This window comes from Poecile atricapillus, chromosome 8 (genome assembly GCF_030490865.1).
Source record: "Poecile atricapillus isolate bPoeAtr1 chromosome 8, bPoeAtr1.hap1, whole genome shotgun sequence".
In the NCBI taxonomy this organism is placed as follows: Eukaryota; Metazoa; Chordata; class Aves; order Passeriformes; family Paridae; genus Poecile; species Poecile atricapillus.
Window position 1 is genome coordinate 9,647,894 of NC_081256.1, and position 18,406 is coordinate 9,666,299.

The 18,406-nt window shown below is 45.8% G+C and overlaps 1 protein-coding gene across 3 annotated transcripts in view; it reads right to left on the minus strand.

Moving 5' to 3' along the window:
• The window catches only part of EPHA4 (EPH receptor A4), a 105,942-nt gene extending 87,972 nt beyond the window's left edge, over positions 1-17,970 (minus strand). For all 3 annotated transcript variants that reach the window (XM_058844035.1, XM_058844034.1, XM_058844033.1), the window contains exons 1-3: positions 17,827-17,970; positions 16,856-16,923; positions 11,839-12,502 (exon numbers count right to left, since the gene is read on the minus strand). In XM_058844035.1, coding sequence (XP_058700018.1) covers positions 11,839-12,502; positions 16,856-16,923; positions 17,827-17,917 — 823 coding nt within the window. In that variant the 5' untranslated portion in view covers positions 17,918-17,970. The remainder of the gene's footprint in view (positions 1-11,838; positions 12,503-16,855; positions 16,924-17,826) is intronic.
• Between the last annotated feature and the right edge of the window lie 436 nt (positions 17,971-18,406).

An 18,406-nucleotide genomic window follows, 5' to 3' on the forward strand; every position in this document is an offset into this window, starting at 1 on the left:
CCAAAAATAGTAATGAGGTCTAATTTTCTATTTTCATTGGCACAACTCATCTATAGCCTCACTATATGGCTGACAACTCCCCCAGACAAAAATCAATCAGAGCAGTGGCACCAAGCAGGGCCAAGTCTCCAGACTGTGGAAATGCTCCTGATGTTTCCTAGGAGTCTTTCTCTAATTCCTGCCAACACTGGCAGGGAAGAGGAGGAGCTTTCATCCTTTTAATCATGAAGAGTTGTAGGTAAATTGTCAGAGTATCACACTTGCACACACTTCAGACTTTTTTATAATGGACAAATTCTGCCCTCTTCTATACTAGCTCTGAGAACCCCTACTAGCTCTGAGTGACACAGATATAGTATTTGACCTAATTGCATTTTAAAGCCTAACTAAGGTTCTTGCACTCTAAGTTGAAACAGAACTTTTTTCCTACCCACAAGTCACTGTGACACAATACTTCTGACACATTGCAAATTTCTGAAGAGTTATTCCTCCCAAACAAGTATCTTCCTTGTTATTTAGCCAGGCTGAAGGGCAGTTCACTGTCATTTATGGCACAGGCACAGAGAGGAATGAATAGCAATTACTCAGCATTTGTTAAAGCGGAGGCCTCACCTTTAATAATTGCACAGTCACATTTCTTTCCACAGGGTCAACCAGAACTCTGGAAAGGAGACTTGCTGATTGACACAAATATGTTTGTATTTCAAAGGGCAAACTACAAAGTCAAATAAAAGGCAATGTTTGCACAAGAGTTAACTCTGTCATTCGGCATTCTCAAAGAGCTCAACAATCCCACGGAAAAATGTCTCTCCTTTGCTACACTACATTTTTGACTCAAACTTTAATACAGGTGTATAGAGAGGTCAAATTAGCATTACTGCAAAAGGCTAGTAAACACACAGCCACAAGAAAGAGGAGTTAGTGGCAACCTTTAAAGAAGCAGGAGAATATGGTGGGCAGAACTCCTGGCCCCATATTCCCACAGTGAGCCGCTAAAAACTCAGCACAAGTTAAGAGCAGCAGGATCCTCTGGTTGCATGGACAGAGAAACCAATGCCCAACCAAACAGGAAAGAGGGAGGAGATCTCCTTTTGCACACTCTCATACCCCAATTACAGTTCATCTTGAACTAAAAACACCAGCTCTGCACAGTCACCACCTCAGCACTAATGGGAAGGAGATGAGATAATAAGGCCACATACTGCTCTTGGGACTGCACCACTCCTGCTAAGACAAGGGCAGGTCCCTGCAGTGCTGGACCAACCCACAGTGCACCTCCACCACCTCTGTCCCTGCCAGTGCTGCTCTTCCACAGTGGACAAGGTCTCCTGCTCCTTTCTGGAGCCAGCCAGCCGCCCTCCTTGGCAGAGCTGTGGCTCTGCTTCCCCTTCTGCTGCTGTGACTGTAGGTAATTTCTGTTCTCCCTTCCCTCCCAAATTAAAGAATCCTAAAGCTAAAAATGGGTGCTTTCACAGTGCCCACAACCCTTTGAGCTCACTTTCCCAAGCTATTGGGTGTGTTGAATTCAAGGTTACCAAGTGCATTAATTCTGGGCACATTAAAACTGGGCACCAAGGGCACATCTTCAAAGAGCCACTGAGAACTTTAAGGTGAATCAACTAAATGGATAAAGGATCTGCACAGGGGTAGATTCAGACAAAAAGGATGGAAACAGTCTTGCAGGTAATTAATGATGCACCTTCAGTTATATACGCTGACTTCACCCCTTTAGCTGATGGCTTTCAACTTTCTTCCCCACGTAGAGAAGCCTTTGAACCTCAAAGCGTTACAAAACTGTACATTATCAGCCACATCTATAGGCATGTGTATTGCCCTCAGCACCCACTGAAATGTCTTGTCCAGCCCAAATACTCAGATCCAGTATTTTCATCTTGTATGGATTTTTGGAAGTCATCCAAATTTGGGCCAGCCTGACAGAACTGCGCCTGGGAGCAGCAGAGGTTCCTAACGTGCCATGGGAATGACTTCAGCAGCAAACCGCAAAAGAAGTTCTTTCACATTAAGTGTAACTATTGCTACTCCAAGATTAAATATTACCTGGAAATTACACTCATTAACTGCAAAGTCCTTGATTAATGAGCAGGTGGAGTGCACATAGGGACCTGGTCCCGATTTCAGCTGTCTCATTAGCTCTACCCTGGACACTACTGATCACCACAAAAATAAATGAGGAAATCCAAGAACTAATTATGAGTGGACAAAACGTGTCAACCTAATAACTGTGTTAGGGTACTTCAGAGATTAAGGGAAGGCTGGCAGATGTGCAAGGCGCAAATACTGAAGCCACTAAAAAGAAACAGCAACAGAACTCTGCTATCTTCTGGTATCTGTGGTGACTGAGACCACAGGAAGCCTCTCAAGAAATAGTCTCCATTTCAGAACAGTTCCAGAGCCATTTTGATTACTGCAATCATTTGTTCATGGTTTTAACAGTGGTGGACAGAGGAGGAGCCCCTGGTGCTCCCCCACTCCCACAGCAGGGAGTGTGTCTCCTCAGGGAACAGACACTGGGCTCTGCCACAGGCCCAGGGAGGGAGGGATGTCTGTATCAGAGAGCAGGAGGCGGGCAAAGAGAAAGCCCAGGACAGAGAGCATCCCAGGCCAGCTCCCGGAGGGTACCGCTGCAGGTGTGCAGGCACACGGGCTGGGGCTCACACGGGGAAGCCAGAACCACCTTCTGCAGTTTGTCGGCAAACACAGCTGGATCTAAGCAGCTCCTGCTACACTTACCCAGCAGCCACGGCCTCCAAGCATTTCTGTGAAACAGTAGGGACTGCCCACACACCCTCTTTTTAATTTGTGTTTACTTGTCTCCTCAAAAAACCCAAAGAAATCTTCAACACACAGCAGCTAAGTACAACAAAACTCAAGCATCAGAAGAGGAGTTCAGCCAACTCGTGCCCTACGATTGATCTCCTATTTCTCCCTCCACTTTCCTTCTAATCCTGTTTATAATTACACAAGCTGTCTGATCTTCCCAAAGCTATCAATTCCCTGAAATCCATTTTCAAATCTCCATCCTTGAAAGAGCCTGGGCAGCAGATCAAGCACTCTCAGCTTGACACAACCCACACCACTATTGATGGCTCCCCTGAAATGCCGGGGTGCAGCTGGCCAGACCCCGAGCAAGGGCTGCCAAGACCCAGCCCCAGCAGAGATCAGGCGAAGAGAAAGTATTGATCCTCTCCTTTTAACATGCTAATTTACCCAGTGGCTGCTTCAGTCATTACCAGGCTGGACACTTCAAAAGGAAACTGTTTTCAAAGCAGCGATGTCTTTTTCAGCAGCAGAAAAACTTAAACTGAAAACAAATGAATTCAAGTCCCAAGTTCACAGAAGCACTTGCAGGTATTCTTCAGCTCCCCAGACAGAGATGTTTGATGTATGGACAGACTTGTTAATTAGGGTTATTAAAATGTGGCCTGGCAAAAACCCTCTGGGATGTAAAATAAGAAAATCCACGCCCTCTAAGTGCAGACTTTAACAAAAAGATAGCCCGTACTTGTATCAAAAATATTCAGCCATAACCTCTGGAACTGTTCCATTGATTCCCCCACACACACACTTCTTAGGAGAAGAATAAAATGTATTTAAAATTAAATTTCTGTAATTCAATTTCTGTAATTCAGCATCAACACTGGAGAACATTTTGGCCTTTCTTAGCATTGATAATGGGGAAAATAAAGGCAATTGTTCAATCCCTTCAGGCCACTGAGAGCACACAGTGAAGGCCAGACAAAACCCTCGGTGTGACAGAGACGTTATTAAAGTATTTTGGGAAGCAGCAGCAGCGTTATTGACTGACGCCTTTGCTACCAACACTCGCCTTTCAATCACAGGCTAAATACAATGCCAGGAATGGATACAATGGCAGGGTTTAATTAACGGTCTGGGCAAGTACTGAAATATATTACATTACACAAGTTTTGCAGACAGAACAGAAATCAATTCAGTGCTTTGCATGGGTGTTTGTGGCTCATATCACACTCCTAGGAAAACCTGACAGGAACTATGAAACCCAGGAGCGCTCTCCAAACTAAGGGAGATAATGAGCTGTGGTTCTCACCCACAGCATATTACCCTGTTTTTGCAAAGATTGAAGAGCCAAAAACTTGAATTTCCCTTGAAATACGTCTTGATTTCCAAATGCAGAAAGAGCTGAAGTCCCCAAGCTCAGCCTGCTCCCTTCTCCTCTGGACCCTGGCCTGGGACAGCCACAAGCCACTGAGCCCAGTGCTGGCTACACCAGCCATCCTCCTCCACACTGACATGCCCTGGCAAAGGAGGGAATGCGGGATGCTGCTGACCTCTAACCTCTAAGCTGCAGGGGACAAAAAGCTGCAGCAGAGAATAGGAAAATGGGGAGAACTGACTATCAGCCTGACCTTTGCTCTGGAGCAGGCAGCAGCATCACACCAAACTCATTCACAGAAACAAGGCATGAGGAGATAACACCAGAAAATACAAGTGAAATGGAACTTCCTTCCTTGCCACTAAATTGTCAGCTTTATGGGACTTCATGCTGAACGGTATGAAAAAAAATCCAATTTGCTTTGAAGCACATTAGTCTAACATCCTAATTATTGTTTACATTGCCATTTGCCTTCTATTAAGAATTGAATAATTACCCAGCACTCCATAGTTTAAAAATACAAGCAAACAGGATTATCTGGGTAATTAAGACACTGTACTGCAGCTTTGTAGTGGGGCTGTACAAAGCCTTCACATATACAGGCAGAAGCGATAGGCATTGATCACCGTAGCTCAAATGATGTTTTGAGGATGTGTAAGATGGGTCCCTCATTAGGAAAAGGTGAGCAAAAACTTTTGACAAGTGAGGAGGGGAAGAAGCTCTCTGCAGCTAGACACTACATTCAGCCTTTATCTCAGTCACAGAAATCCGGTGTGCCTCTGGGAAAGTTACCCAGGCTTCATCCCTGCATCCTCTGGCTGCTGCAGCTCAGGAGCATCCTGCCTCCTCCTCCTCCTCGCTTCATCCCTGCATCCTCTGGCTGCTGCAGCTCAGGAGCATCCTGCCTCCTCCTCCTCTGTGCTTCATCCCTCCATCCTCTGGCTGCTGCAGCTCAGGAGCATCCTGCCTCCTCCTCCTCTGTGCTTCATCCCTCCATCCTCTGGCTGCTGCAGCTCAGGAGCATCCTGCCTCCTCCTCCTCTGTGCTTCATCCCTGCATCCTCTGGCTGCTGCAGCTCAGGAGCATCCTGCCTCCTCCTCCTCCTCGCTTCATCCCTCCATCCTCTGGCTGCTGCATCTCAGGAGCATCCTGCCTCCTCCTCCTCCTCCTGCCCAGGACTCCACCTTAGCCCGGGCTGCTGAACCTGCTGCTCCTCTGCAGCCTGAGCCGTGCAGCACCAGGCCCCCAGTGAATATAAAGCCTGTTTCCCAGCACACCTCCTTCACTGAGTTTGTACAGATTAACTCAAAGTTAGTGAGATTTAAAGCCACCCATCTAAGGGAAGTAGAAAAAGCAGACCAGTAAATGGAGGTTTTTCTAGGCATCCATGACTAAATGAGCCAAAGCAAATACCAAATGTATAGTATAGCTTTTTTTTTTTGTTTTTTTTTCCTCCAAACCTTAATAGCCCATCCATATTGTACTTTGAACAGCATGACCTCCCCTTCTGGGTGACTGTTAGGACAAAAGCAAAGTTTTTGCACGTTCCTTTGTTGTTTTAAAGAGCCTTTCCTCCATTTAATTACGCCACCAGGTTTCACACTGCGCAGTTTACTACCCCTGTGAAATTACCTTCAAGTTAAACACTAATTGGACATCCAACAAAAACGAAAACCCCCCACAACCATGTTTTTCCTTCTGGTTTCTTATAGGATGTAGCCCCAACACGATCGGGGTCCCAATTTCATAACACTGATTTATAAAGACACAAAATGAAAAACAGTCCTTAAAAGAAATACAGTACATTCATGCAGCATGTGTTCTAACTTATATCAATAAACCTTTCAACAAATCCATTCTGAACAAGCCTATGTTTTGGGAGCATTTAATGAGCCTCAGCTTTATTTCAAGCCAAAGGCAATTTTAAGTAAAGTTGAAATAAAGAGAAGTTAAAAAGAAAAGAAAGCCACTAAAACCAAAAATAAAATAAAATATGGGTTCTTGTATAATCATGAGGCTTAAGAAAGCAGAACTTTTCTCACAGATTATTTTCATTCAATAAATAAAGACAGCAGAGCATTTCTACATGTTTACGTACCCGAGTGCTGGGAGCCCCTTTTCACCACACCATAACCATGGGCCAAGGCCAGCCCAGCCAGCAAAGGGAAGGGGGCACCAGCCCAGGCCTGAGCAGGTACTTGGCACAAAGCATAGGAAATTTCAGAACTGTAGTGCTGCTTTTTCATGCCCTAAGTGCACACTTACAGCCCAGAGGGGACCCCACCTCCTGAACCTCCTCATCCCCCCAGCTGAGGCTGCAGCTACAGAAGAGCTTGGTCATCACTGGTGAACATCTGGAGATGACACCCAAGGGCCTGCAGCCCCTCCAGGCATGACAAGTGGAGCTTCCACTCCCAGGCATCGTTTTGGAGGTGCTCAGGGCTTGAGCACAGCGCTGTCCCACGCAGAAGCTGGAAGGGAGCTGCACTTGGTCACAAGAGCACCGACCAGCCATGGTCAAGACATGAGGAGCACACTGAGCAAATATTATACTGTCTCTTAAACAAAGAGCTCAAAAAAACCAAAACAGAATTCATTTGCATAAAATCCAAATCTTTTGAGCTCTGCATAAACAGAAGAAGATTTTGGCTGGCGTTTCCAAAGGAAGCTCTTATCTCCTTTGTGAAATGGGGAAATGGGTGTGCTACTTTGCATGAGGGTGTATACAAAAGATGTAAATGAGGAATTCGCTGCATGCAAAAGGCAAAGCGGCCGACAGCTGCCAATCCCCATTCACAGGGAGAGCTTCCCTAGTCTCTAGCAGGAGGAAGGGGAAGGGAACCAACATGTTTGCTTCCCAGGGAGGTGAAGCAGGCTCTGAATATTCATAAAATGGCCGTTTAGTCATGGGATTGTTAATTGTCTCTGATTCACAAAACTGTGTGACCTCACCTGCTCCCTGCAACATATGAAAAGGATGTCACATAATGGGACGAAACCAGATAAGATATTTATCTCACAAGTTTGGGGGGCTTTTTGATGCAGTCTCAAAAGACCTTAGAGTACTGCTGAGCATTTCTTTAATCACTGCTCACAAGCACAATAAAGACCAAGCACAGTGGAGCATATTATTAGACAGATAATAACCCTTACCCAGCCAAGATCTAAATACTGAACTCATCACACACAGGATGAGTTGTCTGGAAAGTTTTGGATTGCCTTTTTTTTAATCCTACAAGAACACAAACCAGAAGATGGGCTGGAAGTCCCAGTAAAGACTACCCAGACCTACCATGAAATTCATTACCACCACAAAGCTCACATGGCTTTGGTTCTGAGGACTGTGCTTTTCACCAGTAACACACAGAATAAGAACCAGATATTGCTCCCTTGTGTACTAGCAGAAGTCTAGTCAGAAATTCAAAAGGAAGCAGTCACAGCCTTTCTCCAAGCAATACATGAAGGGACAATTGTTTGGCAGCTGTAACTTGACTTCTGAGGAGGCCAGGCAGGAGAAAAGCAATAGAGTTCCTGCAATGACATTTAAATGCAGATTTTGAAATGCACCAGGTGGTACAAGAAAATCACAGAGGGAGCAACCCTTGGAAGATCTATTGAGCTACATGAGAACATAACCAAATCAGCAGAGAAGAGAACCAACTAAATTTGGTTGAGACAGACTGTGTTTCAGTATCGCTCCCAGGCCCCGCCTGTAGCTTCCGTCTTCTTAGCTCCTTTTAAAACGTAACATGTTGGGTCTGTGCATTTTTTTCTCCTGCCAAAAATAATCAACCTGAAAAAAAAAAATCTTTCTGAAATCTCAAATCTGCACAGTCTTAGTCACCCTTCTGATCACCCTTTTGTGCAGACAGACTGTACATCAGTGCTATTTTGACAAAAAAGTTATCTATGACTAAAATGGGAAAGCACACACAATTTACTTTACTTCCCCACCCTTAAAAAAATCCACCATCCAAGAATCTTATCACAGAAAAACATATAATTAGACTGTACACTTCTGATGTAAACTGAACTGCTGCTTTCAATGATCACAGTCACTCTTCAAAGCCTCTGAGATAAAAAGAATCTTATCATTCAAATTATTACTTCTTAGGGATGCTCTTATCAAAGTTCGGAGGAAAATTCTAAAAACAGCAGTGATATGAAACCAGGACTGAGCCATATTTTAAATGACACTGGATTTTCTGCCAATTGGCCAATTCACAACTCAGAAAAAGCAAGTGTAGATGAAGACAAAGCTGTTGGCTCTCATAACCTTTACAATATCACAGTAAAAATCTCAACTGTCTCACATATTTATACTAAATGGCAGGTCTAAAATTGAGATTTGTAATTTCACAGCATCAAAATCATCACAGATGGCTACAGTCTATTGCTTCTTTAATCTGTCTTTTCTCCCTTACTGCTTGTTTTCCCCCCTCCTCCTTTGAGTTAGAAAGATATGTTTTATCATAAGGAAATCGTAACTAAATCCAAACCACATTTTATTAATGTGTAACAAAACAATTTACATAACAATGATGAGTACAAGTGAAGTTTAAAATTACTTTATGTCTCAGCTTTGCCCTAAAGCACTAATTGCCTTAGCCTTGAGATGTGCCACTATTTGGGATAGTCATCTTCCAGCAACAATATTCCACATTCATATTCTTCTAAATGGACAGCCACTAACATAGAACATTTGAGGGAGAATAAACAGTAGTAGAAATAGCAAACTGTTTTTTTTTTTTTTGGCATCTAATTCACAGCTACAAGTTGCTACAGCAAGCAAAGAAACAGAGCTCACCTAAAATTTCTACTGATCTGGACCAATTTTGCAGAACCGCTGCCATGACAGGCCTGTGAAGCTTCCCAATTAAATATGGATTAAGTACTTTGCTCCTTTTCCTTCCTGTCCCACATTTTTCCATATATACATACACACACACTTACGGCTGCTCAGTAAGACAATCATCATCAATAAAGTCAACTGGAAAAAAAATAGCAGTCAGAGAAAGGACAGTTTTTTGTCATCATATTCAAACACCTCCATACCACCAACACAATTTTTCAAAAATCCCACTTGAGGTCAGAAAGTCATTAACTCCCACTACAAGAACTTTGGATGCGAAAAGGCTTTCCATTACGCTTCCCACACACACATCAGAAATTAGGCAGAAGAATCTCAAGGAAAATGTATTATTTAAAAGTTGGGAGGGTGAGTGAACTTGAAGCAGCCTGCAGGACAGCTCAAGGGCCAACTGGTCTGTCCCAGCACTGTGTGGCAGGGAGCAGGTCCCAGGAGAGGAAAAGGAGCTCCAACATAGACTGGGGGTCTCCCAACAAGTGCAAAGCCCCAATCCACTGGCCAGAGCTATTCCTGCCCACTGAGCTTTTGTTAAACATTTAAGATCTTAATCAATCCTAACTCTGACCCTAGGATCACAGGGGAAGATGGATGAGGAAACAGACAACCTCTGACCTTTTGTTGTATTTGTCCTGCCACAGTCAACCTATTGAAAAACAATTGGGGTGGAACCTGCTCACCAGCTCCCGTCCCACACCAGCGCCCTTTCACAGCCTTTCCCAAACTCAGTCTCTCTTCCCCTGCCCCCAGCCCTCTCTATCAAAACCACAGGAATCCTCGCACTTCATCCTCCTCCTCCCCTCCAAAAACCTGTCAGAGCAGAACATTAGCTGAACGATTAAGCTAAGAGTGGAAAGAAAAGGGGAAGCCCCATTCAGTAGTGTCAAAGGCCAAACTGCTTGAACAGCCTGCTGGAAACTGTAGAGAAGCTGCACAGTCCTGGTGAGCTTCATGAGTTCATCAGGAGGAGCTTCCCTGTTAACTGTTCTGGCTGGAGAATGGCAAATGTGAGAAAAGGAAACCACAAGTAACAGCTGATGAAATGAGTTTAGCACTTTCAATTATGCGCTGGCTCAAACACTCAAAATGACTAGCACAGGCCAACTTCACTCTGCAGAGCCCAAGAGACAGAACGTTTCTAACACCTTTGTCAATACAGCATCACCTGATCTTCCTTTTAATTGGGAAATGGAGAACTGGGTTTCCTGAGCCCAAACATCTCCAGATGCAGGTGAGAGCCTTTAGGTAAGCTGACAGTCATCCCCAAGGTCTAGTCCAACACTACAAAAATAAGCTTAAAAAGTATGCCACTATAACCACTGCCCATCAGCAAAACCTCAAGAGATTTCCCCTGAACAACACAGGATTTGTTGGACAATTAGCTTACCACATCTGGGCCTTTGACACTGAAAAATGGATGATCTGTGTTGGTCAGAGTGACCCAGTGCTGACCTAATAGGCCTTTAAGAGAAGGTGGAATCATCGCTGTGCAATAAACCAATAAATGCTTCTCCACTTCACTTTCTTCTCTCACAGCCCAGGCTGGTAAGGTTGCCACTATGCCACAGATTAGGCTTCTGTCATAGAGCAAAAACTCAGTAAATTAAGGCTGAAGTTCACACATTGCAGTTCTTTCCTACCAAAATTTAATTTCAGTGCATAATAATGAACTTCATATTGACTGTAAATTACCATTTAAAAGAAATCAAGTAGGACACTCAAAAGACACCATTCTCTTAGGAGTCCATCACAGAAGGAGCCAGTTACTTGCTTTGCTAACTTGTTCTCAGTCTCAAGATGATAAAAATGCCCTAGTAAAACACACATGAAGATGAGGCAACTGACTCCAACGAACCTTTTCTAAAAACATGGCTCCAAATCCCAGAAGGAGCTGAGCACCTTCAATTCAGCACCCAGCAAAATTAAGCTCACTGACCTGTGCAAGAATCCATTTAAGTTTGATCTTAATTTATGCTTACATGAGCAAGACTTTCAAAGCAGAGGCTAAAGATATTTTATTTATAAACTCCCTTCTCTCCTTCCCTAACCTTCTACAGCTTCTTTATCCAGAAAAGGGATGCAAAGAGAATATAGGCATTGAGGTTTTTTTCTTTTAGGCAAATCTTTCTTTTATACAAACTTTAATCCCTAATTCTGCAGCACACAGGATGGTGTATGTGTGTGTGTGGGAGGGTGGGGTGGGGTGGAGACTTTTAGCATTTCTAAGAGTATCCTAGCACCTCTATTATTTAACTGACAATAGAGACTCTCTGAGAAATGAAAATATTTAACAAAGGCAGCAGTGTCAAATATCAAAGGGTATTTAGTGCTAGAAATTTGCAACAAGTAAAGCACCAAAGATTTCCACTTCCTAAAGTGGAAAAGTAATCCAGCTAAAACTCCTGTCCTGCCTCCCAGACTGGTTCTTAACCTACTGCATTTTCCAAAGTTGACTCTGCCAGAATTTCCTGTGTTTAACAAAGTTCCCTTGAAAGATTTGTCTCTTCAAATAACAGTAGCTCAACTGCACTGCTTTGCAGTCATCCACGTTTTGGTGACTATCACGAGCCAAATCAAATTTAGGCATCTGCTAGAAAATGTGTTTCACCTTCTGCCTATTTCAGCACTATCATTTGTTTTGCATTATATAATTCTTAGCCTTGCCACCTGGAGCTATTGGACTTCTTCATTAGACCCCTCTGTCCCACCACATCCCAGAGGGCTGCTAATCACTGGCTTTGGTCCATTTACGCTCATCTCCAATTCAATTATGCATTCCACTGAGCCCTAATGAACAGTTCAATATGGCTCATCCTACCTTGGCATTCTCCGTTGCGCTCCTCGTAGCCAGCATTGCACAAGCAGTTGCCAATGGGCACCAGCCATTCGCCATCTGCCCCACAGTACATTTTTGGCACATCCTTCTCTTCCGAGTTGTTGACACAGGAGCCGCGAACCTCCACCAGCGAGGAGGTGTCAGCCCCAGTAATGGTGTCTGGAAACTGCGCCAGGTTCCGAACCGTCAGCGGGCACTTCTTATAGAACACACGGACAGAGACCAAAGCAATGCAGGCACCGACGTCCTGAAAAGCCAAATAAAACCCCTTCTTGCTGAGTGGTCCCACATCCCGGATCTCTGTATTCAGCTTCATGATCCTGTCACCAATGTCCACCTGGGTGAAGCTCTCATCAGCAGCAATGGTGTCTATCTTGGCAAACTGGCTCTCGCGAATAAAACGCTCTTTATCATTGTTTGATTCGTAGTAATAAAGGTTGAAAGTCTCTTTGCAAGTTCCCATGACACCTGGCAGGCTGTTGCAGTCTCTTAGCGTGAACTTGATTTCAATATAAACCCTCTGAGCCCCCTCACGGGGAATCCAATCAGTTCGTAACCAATTATTCTGACTGGGCTCCATCACGTTGCAGACTTGATAGGTGCGGATCGGAGTGTTCTTCTCATCCATGATGCTCACCTCCTCCCACTGCAGGGAGGAAAAGGGGGAGGAAAATACATCAGTATTGAAAGGAACAACAGCTTCACAAAAAACAAGATGCATTTGTTACAGCGAAACAGACCAAAAAACAACCCAGCACACCAAGCCATAGCCAGGACTTCAACTACTTGGACATTAAAGGAAGCACCTGCTCAGGAGAAACAAATTCCAAATCCCCTCATGCCTCGAGGAGCAAGCATGTGTTTTAAGGGCCCTCTGAACCAATCCAAGAATGCTCCCTCAACTGACAGGTTTATTTGCAGTACAGTTCAGTCCACAGAACACTGCCTAGAGCAGGGCTACATGCAGAGCTTTACAGACTCACAGAGCAGCGCTGACCTGCAGTGGTTTTTTCTGCAGCAGGTATCTCATGGACCCTGCCTTGCACCTGGGAATATCCAACAGGTGACACAGCACGGCTTAAGTCACACAGAGAGAGTGGCAATCCCATTTCAGGCATCACTACCACTTACTTAAAAAGTTCTTAAGCGATCCCATATTATTCCTCTAATCTGCCAACTACTTTCCTGGGCTATCAATATCCCAGACAGACTCAGTAAATTCTACTTTGCAGCAGAAATAGCTGTCTACAAAGAACCAGGTCCTTGACTCGGGTAGCTCTTAGAGAAGGAAAAACAGGTAAAGAGACAACATCGTCAGTCTACCAGCAACACCACCATAACTTTGTTATCTAAACAGTTTCTTACTAGTGGGAAGGTAAAAAGAGAAATACTACACATCTTTTTTCCTTTTTTTTTCTGGAGTAAATGTCAGGGTACAGCTAAATTCATATTATCAAAATCACAAAAAGGTTAGCAGAGAGAGAAAGTGCTGAAAGATCAGGATAGCAGCATTCTTCAAAATAGTTACACCCCTCAAATCAAGTTCAGGCATCTTCAGAAGTGCCAACTAGGCAGCATGATTATGAAACAACAACAACACATGTAATCCAAGGTGGGTACAGAATGAGGAGATGCAGGAGTTCAGCATAATGAACTCAGAAAAGGAAAGTACACATACTCAACAGTTCTGAAAAAGACTGGTCAAAGTATTCTCTTAGACAGAAGAAAATTTATCACAGTGCTCTACTGGCAAGGAGAGAAGGCAAAGTAGGGGCATTAGGAAAAGAAAACTTTCCAGGAAAAAAAAAAACAAAACAGCAAAACCATAGTACTTCAATTTATATTATTCAATTTATCATTCCCTATAAAAATATTAGATAATGATATGCTAATTAGGTTTACAGGCAATACAATGAAGCATATAAAATTATCCTTAGAAAACAGTAAGAACTTTAAAGAGACTTCTCAGAAGTGCTTTTCAGAACTACTGAAGCCATAGCTTTGATAAACAGAAGCCTTCTTAAGATGAAGGGGCTTCTCGTATAATATTCTGCATTCTTCTCACAAGGATTGCTCTCATGCAAGTGGTTTTTACTTAAAAAGCTTCCAGCTTAGCTGAATCTGTTTACAGAATGACAGCAGTTAGCACCATGAGTCACTAGGAGCAGAAAGAATAATATTTTATTTGCTGCCTAGAGATAACTGCAAATTAAAATGAAGGAGGGGGGAAATCAATACTCAGCATGTCACTCCTTTCCAGAGAAAAGGAAGAAATATATCTTAAAAAGTCATCTATCAATGTAAAGTGTAAGACATTGTTAGTAAGAAGACAGACTTGTTTAATTTAGAGCACCACAGAGCAGGTTTACTGTTACAATATTGTCTTTATGATCCATCACTTTCCATTCTGCTTATCTTCAGATTGCCTACGCTACCAATATTGCGTGTGGTACAAGAGAAAGGAAGAAGCAGAGGGAAATAATACTTGTTGATGGGATTTCCTTTAGTGCATTCACACAATGGAGGATGCTGCTAGAGGATTCAATAGAGAGACCGCTGAGGTCAACAGACACACAGCAACTGAATTCAGCAAGTTTTTGGATCGTGTTCTCAACACACCCATCTGCTGACCAGCACACAAATGTACAGAGTTGGGCTTCTTATTTCATTAAGGCACAAAATTACAAAACAAACCCAAGTGCATCTTTCTGACAGAGCTGAAAAAAAACCTACAGACCAAAATTTCCAGCCACTGCAAATAACTTGTAACTCTAAGTATGTGGTCAAAGCTGTAACTTTTTGCTTTCAAGCTGAAATTAAATTTTATAATTCAGTTCTTCCCACAGTTTAATGATGCAGATTAAAACATTTTGGGCACAAAACCTGCTTTTCAACTGTGAAAAGCAAGAGTAAATCATTAATTACATTTATAATGCAATTCATTAATTCCTCCAGGGCTACAATATAGCTAGTCACTGCTAAATGACTATCTTTATCTCCAGCCCTTCTTATCCATACAACACTCAGACCCCAGGAACAGTGTGGTTCAGATCTAGAAAAATACCTTTTTTTAACAGACAAAGTATATGCAGTTAAAGAAAAACACTGAAGGAAAAATTCTTCCCAGGAAGATAAAGGAGTTTGTTTCTGCTGCTTGAAATAAATCTGCAGCATATGAAGCTAAGTAAATGCTTTCCAAGCACTGTATCTCAGAAACAGACCATGTACTCTTAAATTTTTCACTACAGGCTTAAAAATAGAACACACGTATGTAGGTTTAGTGAAACGAGTCACGTCCACAATAAGAGCATACATTTTTCTTTCTCAAGCTTGCATGGCGCTTTCAGAAAAAACATGTGGAGAAAGGGGGAATCCAACAGCCATTAATAATATACAGCTGTCCTCTGATCATTGATTCTACTGCTGACTTATTAAAACTTGTATTTTAGGTTGTGTTTTAATGCACAGCACAGATATCCCTTGGAGAGGTGTCCGAAAGACCCCGTCTCATTAACCGACATTTCCAGGGTGCAGGATTAACAAGGAAGCCCGACTCTCACCGAGATAGAGCTGTACCTTTCCACGCTGTCAAAAGATGAGGGCAATTGCCTGCAATCAGCGCCGAATGTGCACCGTGGGCGCTGCCAGAGGCCTGCCAATCACAGCCCCACTCTCTGAAAAACCAAGTTTCGGGGACAGCACAGTGTGCTCAGGCGGAGCACAAGCCAGGATTGTAGTCAAGTTCACCCAGAACAACAATGGGGGAGCAAAACAATCCCCCATTCTCCCATGTTATGGTTATTCAGAGCTTATGCATAATGCATCACCAGCCAACGCAGCCTCGGATTCCTTCCGCTCACTGCTGTTTCCTTAGCTCTGCTTCTTCTAATTATGAGCGGGAACGCACACCAAAAAAGAAAGTAAATTTGTAGGTTTCCTAAAAAATCCAGTGCTTTGTTGTGCACAGGTCCTGATCTTTCAGCACTTTCCTTTTTCAAACACTTTAACTTAGTTACTTCTGCTTAAGGATTCCAAGCTGCTTTTACTCATTCAATATTAAAAGGATTCGGGCTTTTTTTTGTTTTTTACATTCATGTTTAGTGTGCATTGCTGGCATTTTTCCTTAAATTGTTCATATGAAGAAAGAAAGAGCCTTTCTAATTGCTTATTAAAAGAAAGTCCCATGAAGTACAGTCTCCTCCAGATCCCAGCAACTCCAGAGTCCAACATTCGAAGGAGTTTCCCAGAGACGCACTGGGCACCCTGCAGGTCGGGGCACAGATGAGGGAGCAGCACGGAGAATCCAATAATATAAAGCCAAACCAAGAAATAAAGCTACCTTGTGTGCAGCCCTCTAAGCAAAGGGACTCTAAGCCCAGCAATGAACCTCTTAACGTCATCACATCACCACTGGGCAGTGCATTCGAGCAGCCGTCTGTTCAACAAGACAATTGTAAAACTACATATAAAGAAACTTCAAGGAATCACAGTCAAGCACTGGGAGCTGCAATTTATCTGTTCAGAAGCCAAAACACACAATGTTTACACTCTGAAACAGAACAGCTGTCCCATCATAACAAAAGGTCTATCGTGTCTATTGATCCCTACTCCGTCATCCAGAAATAGAACAGCAATTGCCCTGAACATCTCCCAGCCGAGACAGTCCACAGATAAAATAATAGCAGTCAAGAATGCCAATTCAGTCGGCAGATCACATTTCTTGTTGGTATTTCAGTTTTAAATAGGCATCTAAGACCATGCCTCAACCAATCTCTTAATTCTGAAGACTCTTTTCTGCCCTTTTGGTTTCCACTTATTCCATGACAGAACTATCCAAAGGGAGTATAGAGTTTCTCCAACAAAGAGTAATTCACTTGGTAAGCCAGGGAAGAAATCTGACCTCCTCACCACAATCAACAATAATCGAGCCATTAGGACTCTCTGAAAGTTACTAATCACCCCCTTTACCCTTTTGATCAGATAGCGGTTTAAAACTTACCCCTCCTTCCAGGGGACTTGCTATCCACCCCAGTTCTCCCTGAACTGATCTGGAATCCAGCAAGGTAACTGCAGAAAGGTACAAATAAAAGAGATTAAATTCCAGCTGCCAAAAGGCAATATTAAAATGAATGGTTTACCTGAACGTTTCCATATGTGCGGAGCACGATCGCATCCCCCTTCCACTTGAAATGAAATGTTATTTCCGACCGCGTCAATTTCTTAAAAACACTTCGAAACTCCCTCTGAGGCATCGCGCGTTCGTTTCCCGGCTCGCTGGAGCCGCTCAGGGGCGCGGCGGGGTCCCGGCACACCTGCGAGCCAGCGGAGCGCCTCTCGGAGCGCTGGCCACCGCACCGCACCGCCCGCCGCCCGGGACAGCGCGCCCGCAGCCGGCGATGGGCTCAGAGCCGGTACTTTCCGAGAGCACGGCCGGGCACCGACACAGCTGGCAGGGGCTCCCGAGGCGAGCGGCGCCCCACGCCCACACCTCGGGTCGGCCGCGGGCTTCCCCCGGACCGTCCCGCAGAACGGGCTGAACCGGGGCCCCGGGGAACGGCGCGGAGCCGCCGAGCGCTCCCGGGAGAACCGGTTTCATGAGCCGCCCTGCGATCCGGGGCCGGCCCGGCGCCGCTCGCGGGAGCGCTGCGGCTCGGGGCCCGGCCCGGCCGGGGCAGCGGCCCGGGGCGCGGGGGGATGCGCGGGGCAGGCGGGGCCGCTCCGCTCCGCGACACCTGTACCGGCACCGCGGGCGGCCCCGGCAGCGCCGCCCGGGCAGCTCCGCGGCCGCCGGACGGGCAGCGACCGGCCGGGGCAGCGCGGGGCAAGCGCCGTCCCGGCGGCGAGCGGAGCGGCGGGGCGGGGAGGGGACGGGATGGGACGGGACGGCACCGCCGCCCGCCCGGGGACACCGAACTTCGCCCCCGGCGCCCCGCCGGGAGAACGCGCAGCCCGGCGGCCGGCAAGCCTCACCTTCGTTGGCGGGATAGACCCGTGAGCCGGTGACGGCGCCGCAGACGCCGACGAGGAGCGGGAGGAGGGCGCAGATCGGGACCCCGGCCATGCCGCCGCGCTCCGGCCGCGCTATCCCAGCGGAATAACTGCCTACATGGGGCGCGCGGCGCGCGCTAGACATTGCCAAGGGGGCGGGGCCCGCCCGTCCGTCACGCGCCGCAGCCAATCGCCGCCCGCTCCGCGCCGCGCGCCCCGCCCCTTCCCGCCCCGCGGGCGCTCGGCGCGGGGAGCCGGGCCGGGCGCTGAGGGGCGCTCCGGCCGGGCCGGGTGGGAGCGCGGCCCCGAGCCGGCGGCACAGCGAGCGGCCGCGGCCGGCGGGCCCTCCGCGGGGGTCTCCGGCCTTAACAGTGCCCGAACTCCAAAGGACGATGGAAAAGGCGAAAAGACAAAGTTAGGAGGGGCAGAGTGGCGGGGGAACCGCGGCCGCGGTGTGCACACGGACCTGCCCCGCGCCGGGCCCGCGGTGGCCCCGCGTCCCGGGAGCGTCCCCGGAGCGTCCACGGAGCTGCCGCCGCCCTGCCCGGCACGGCCCGGCCCG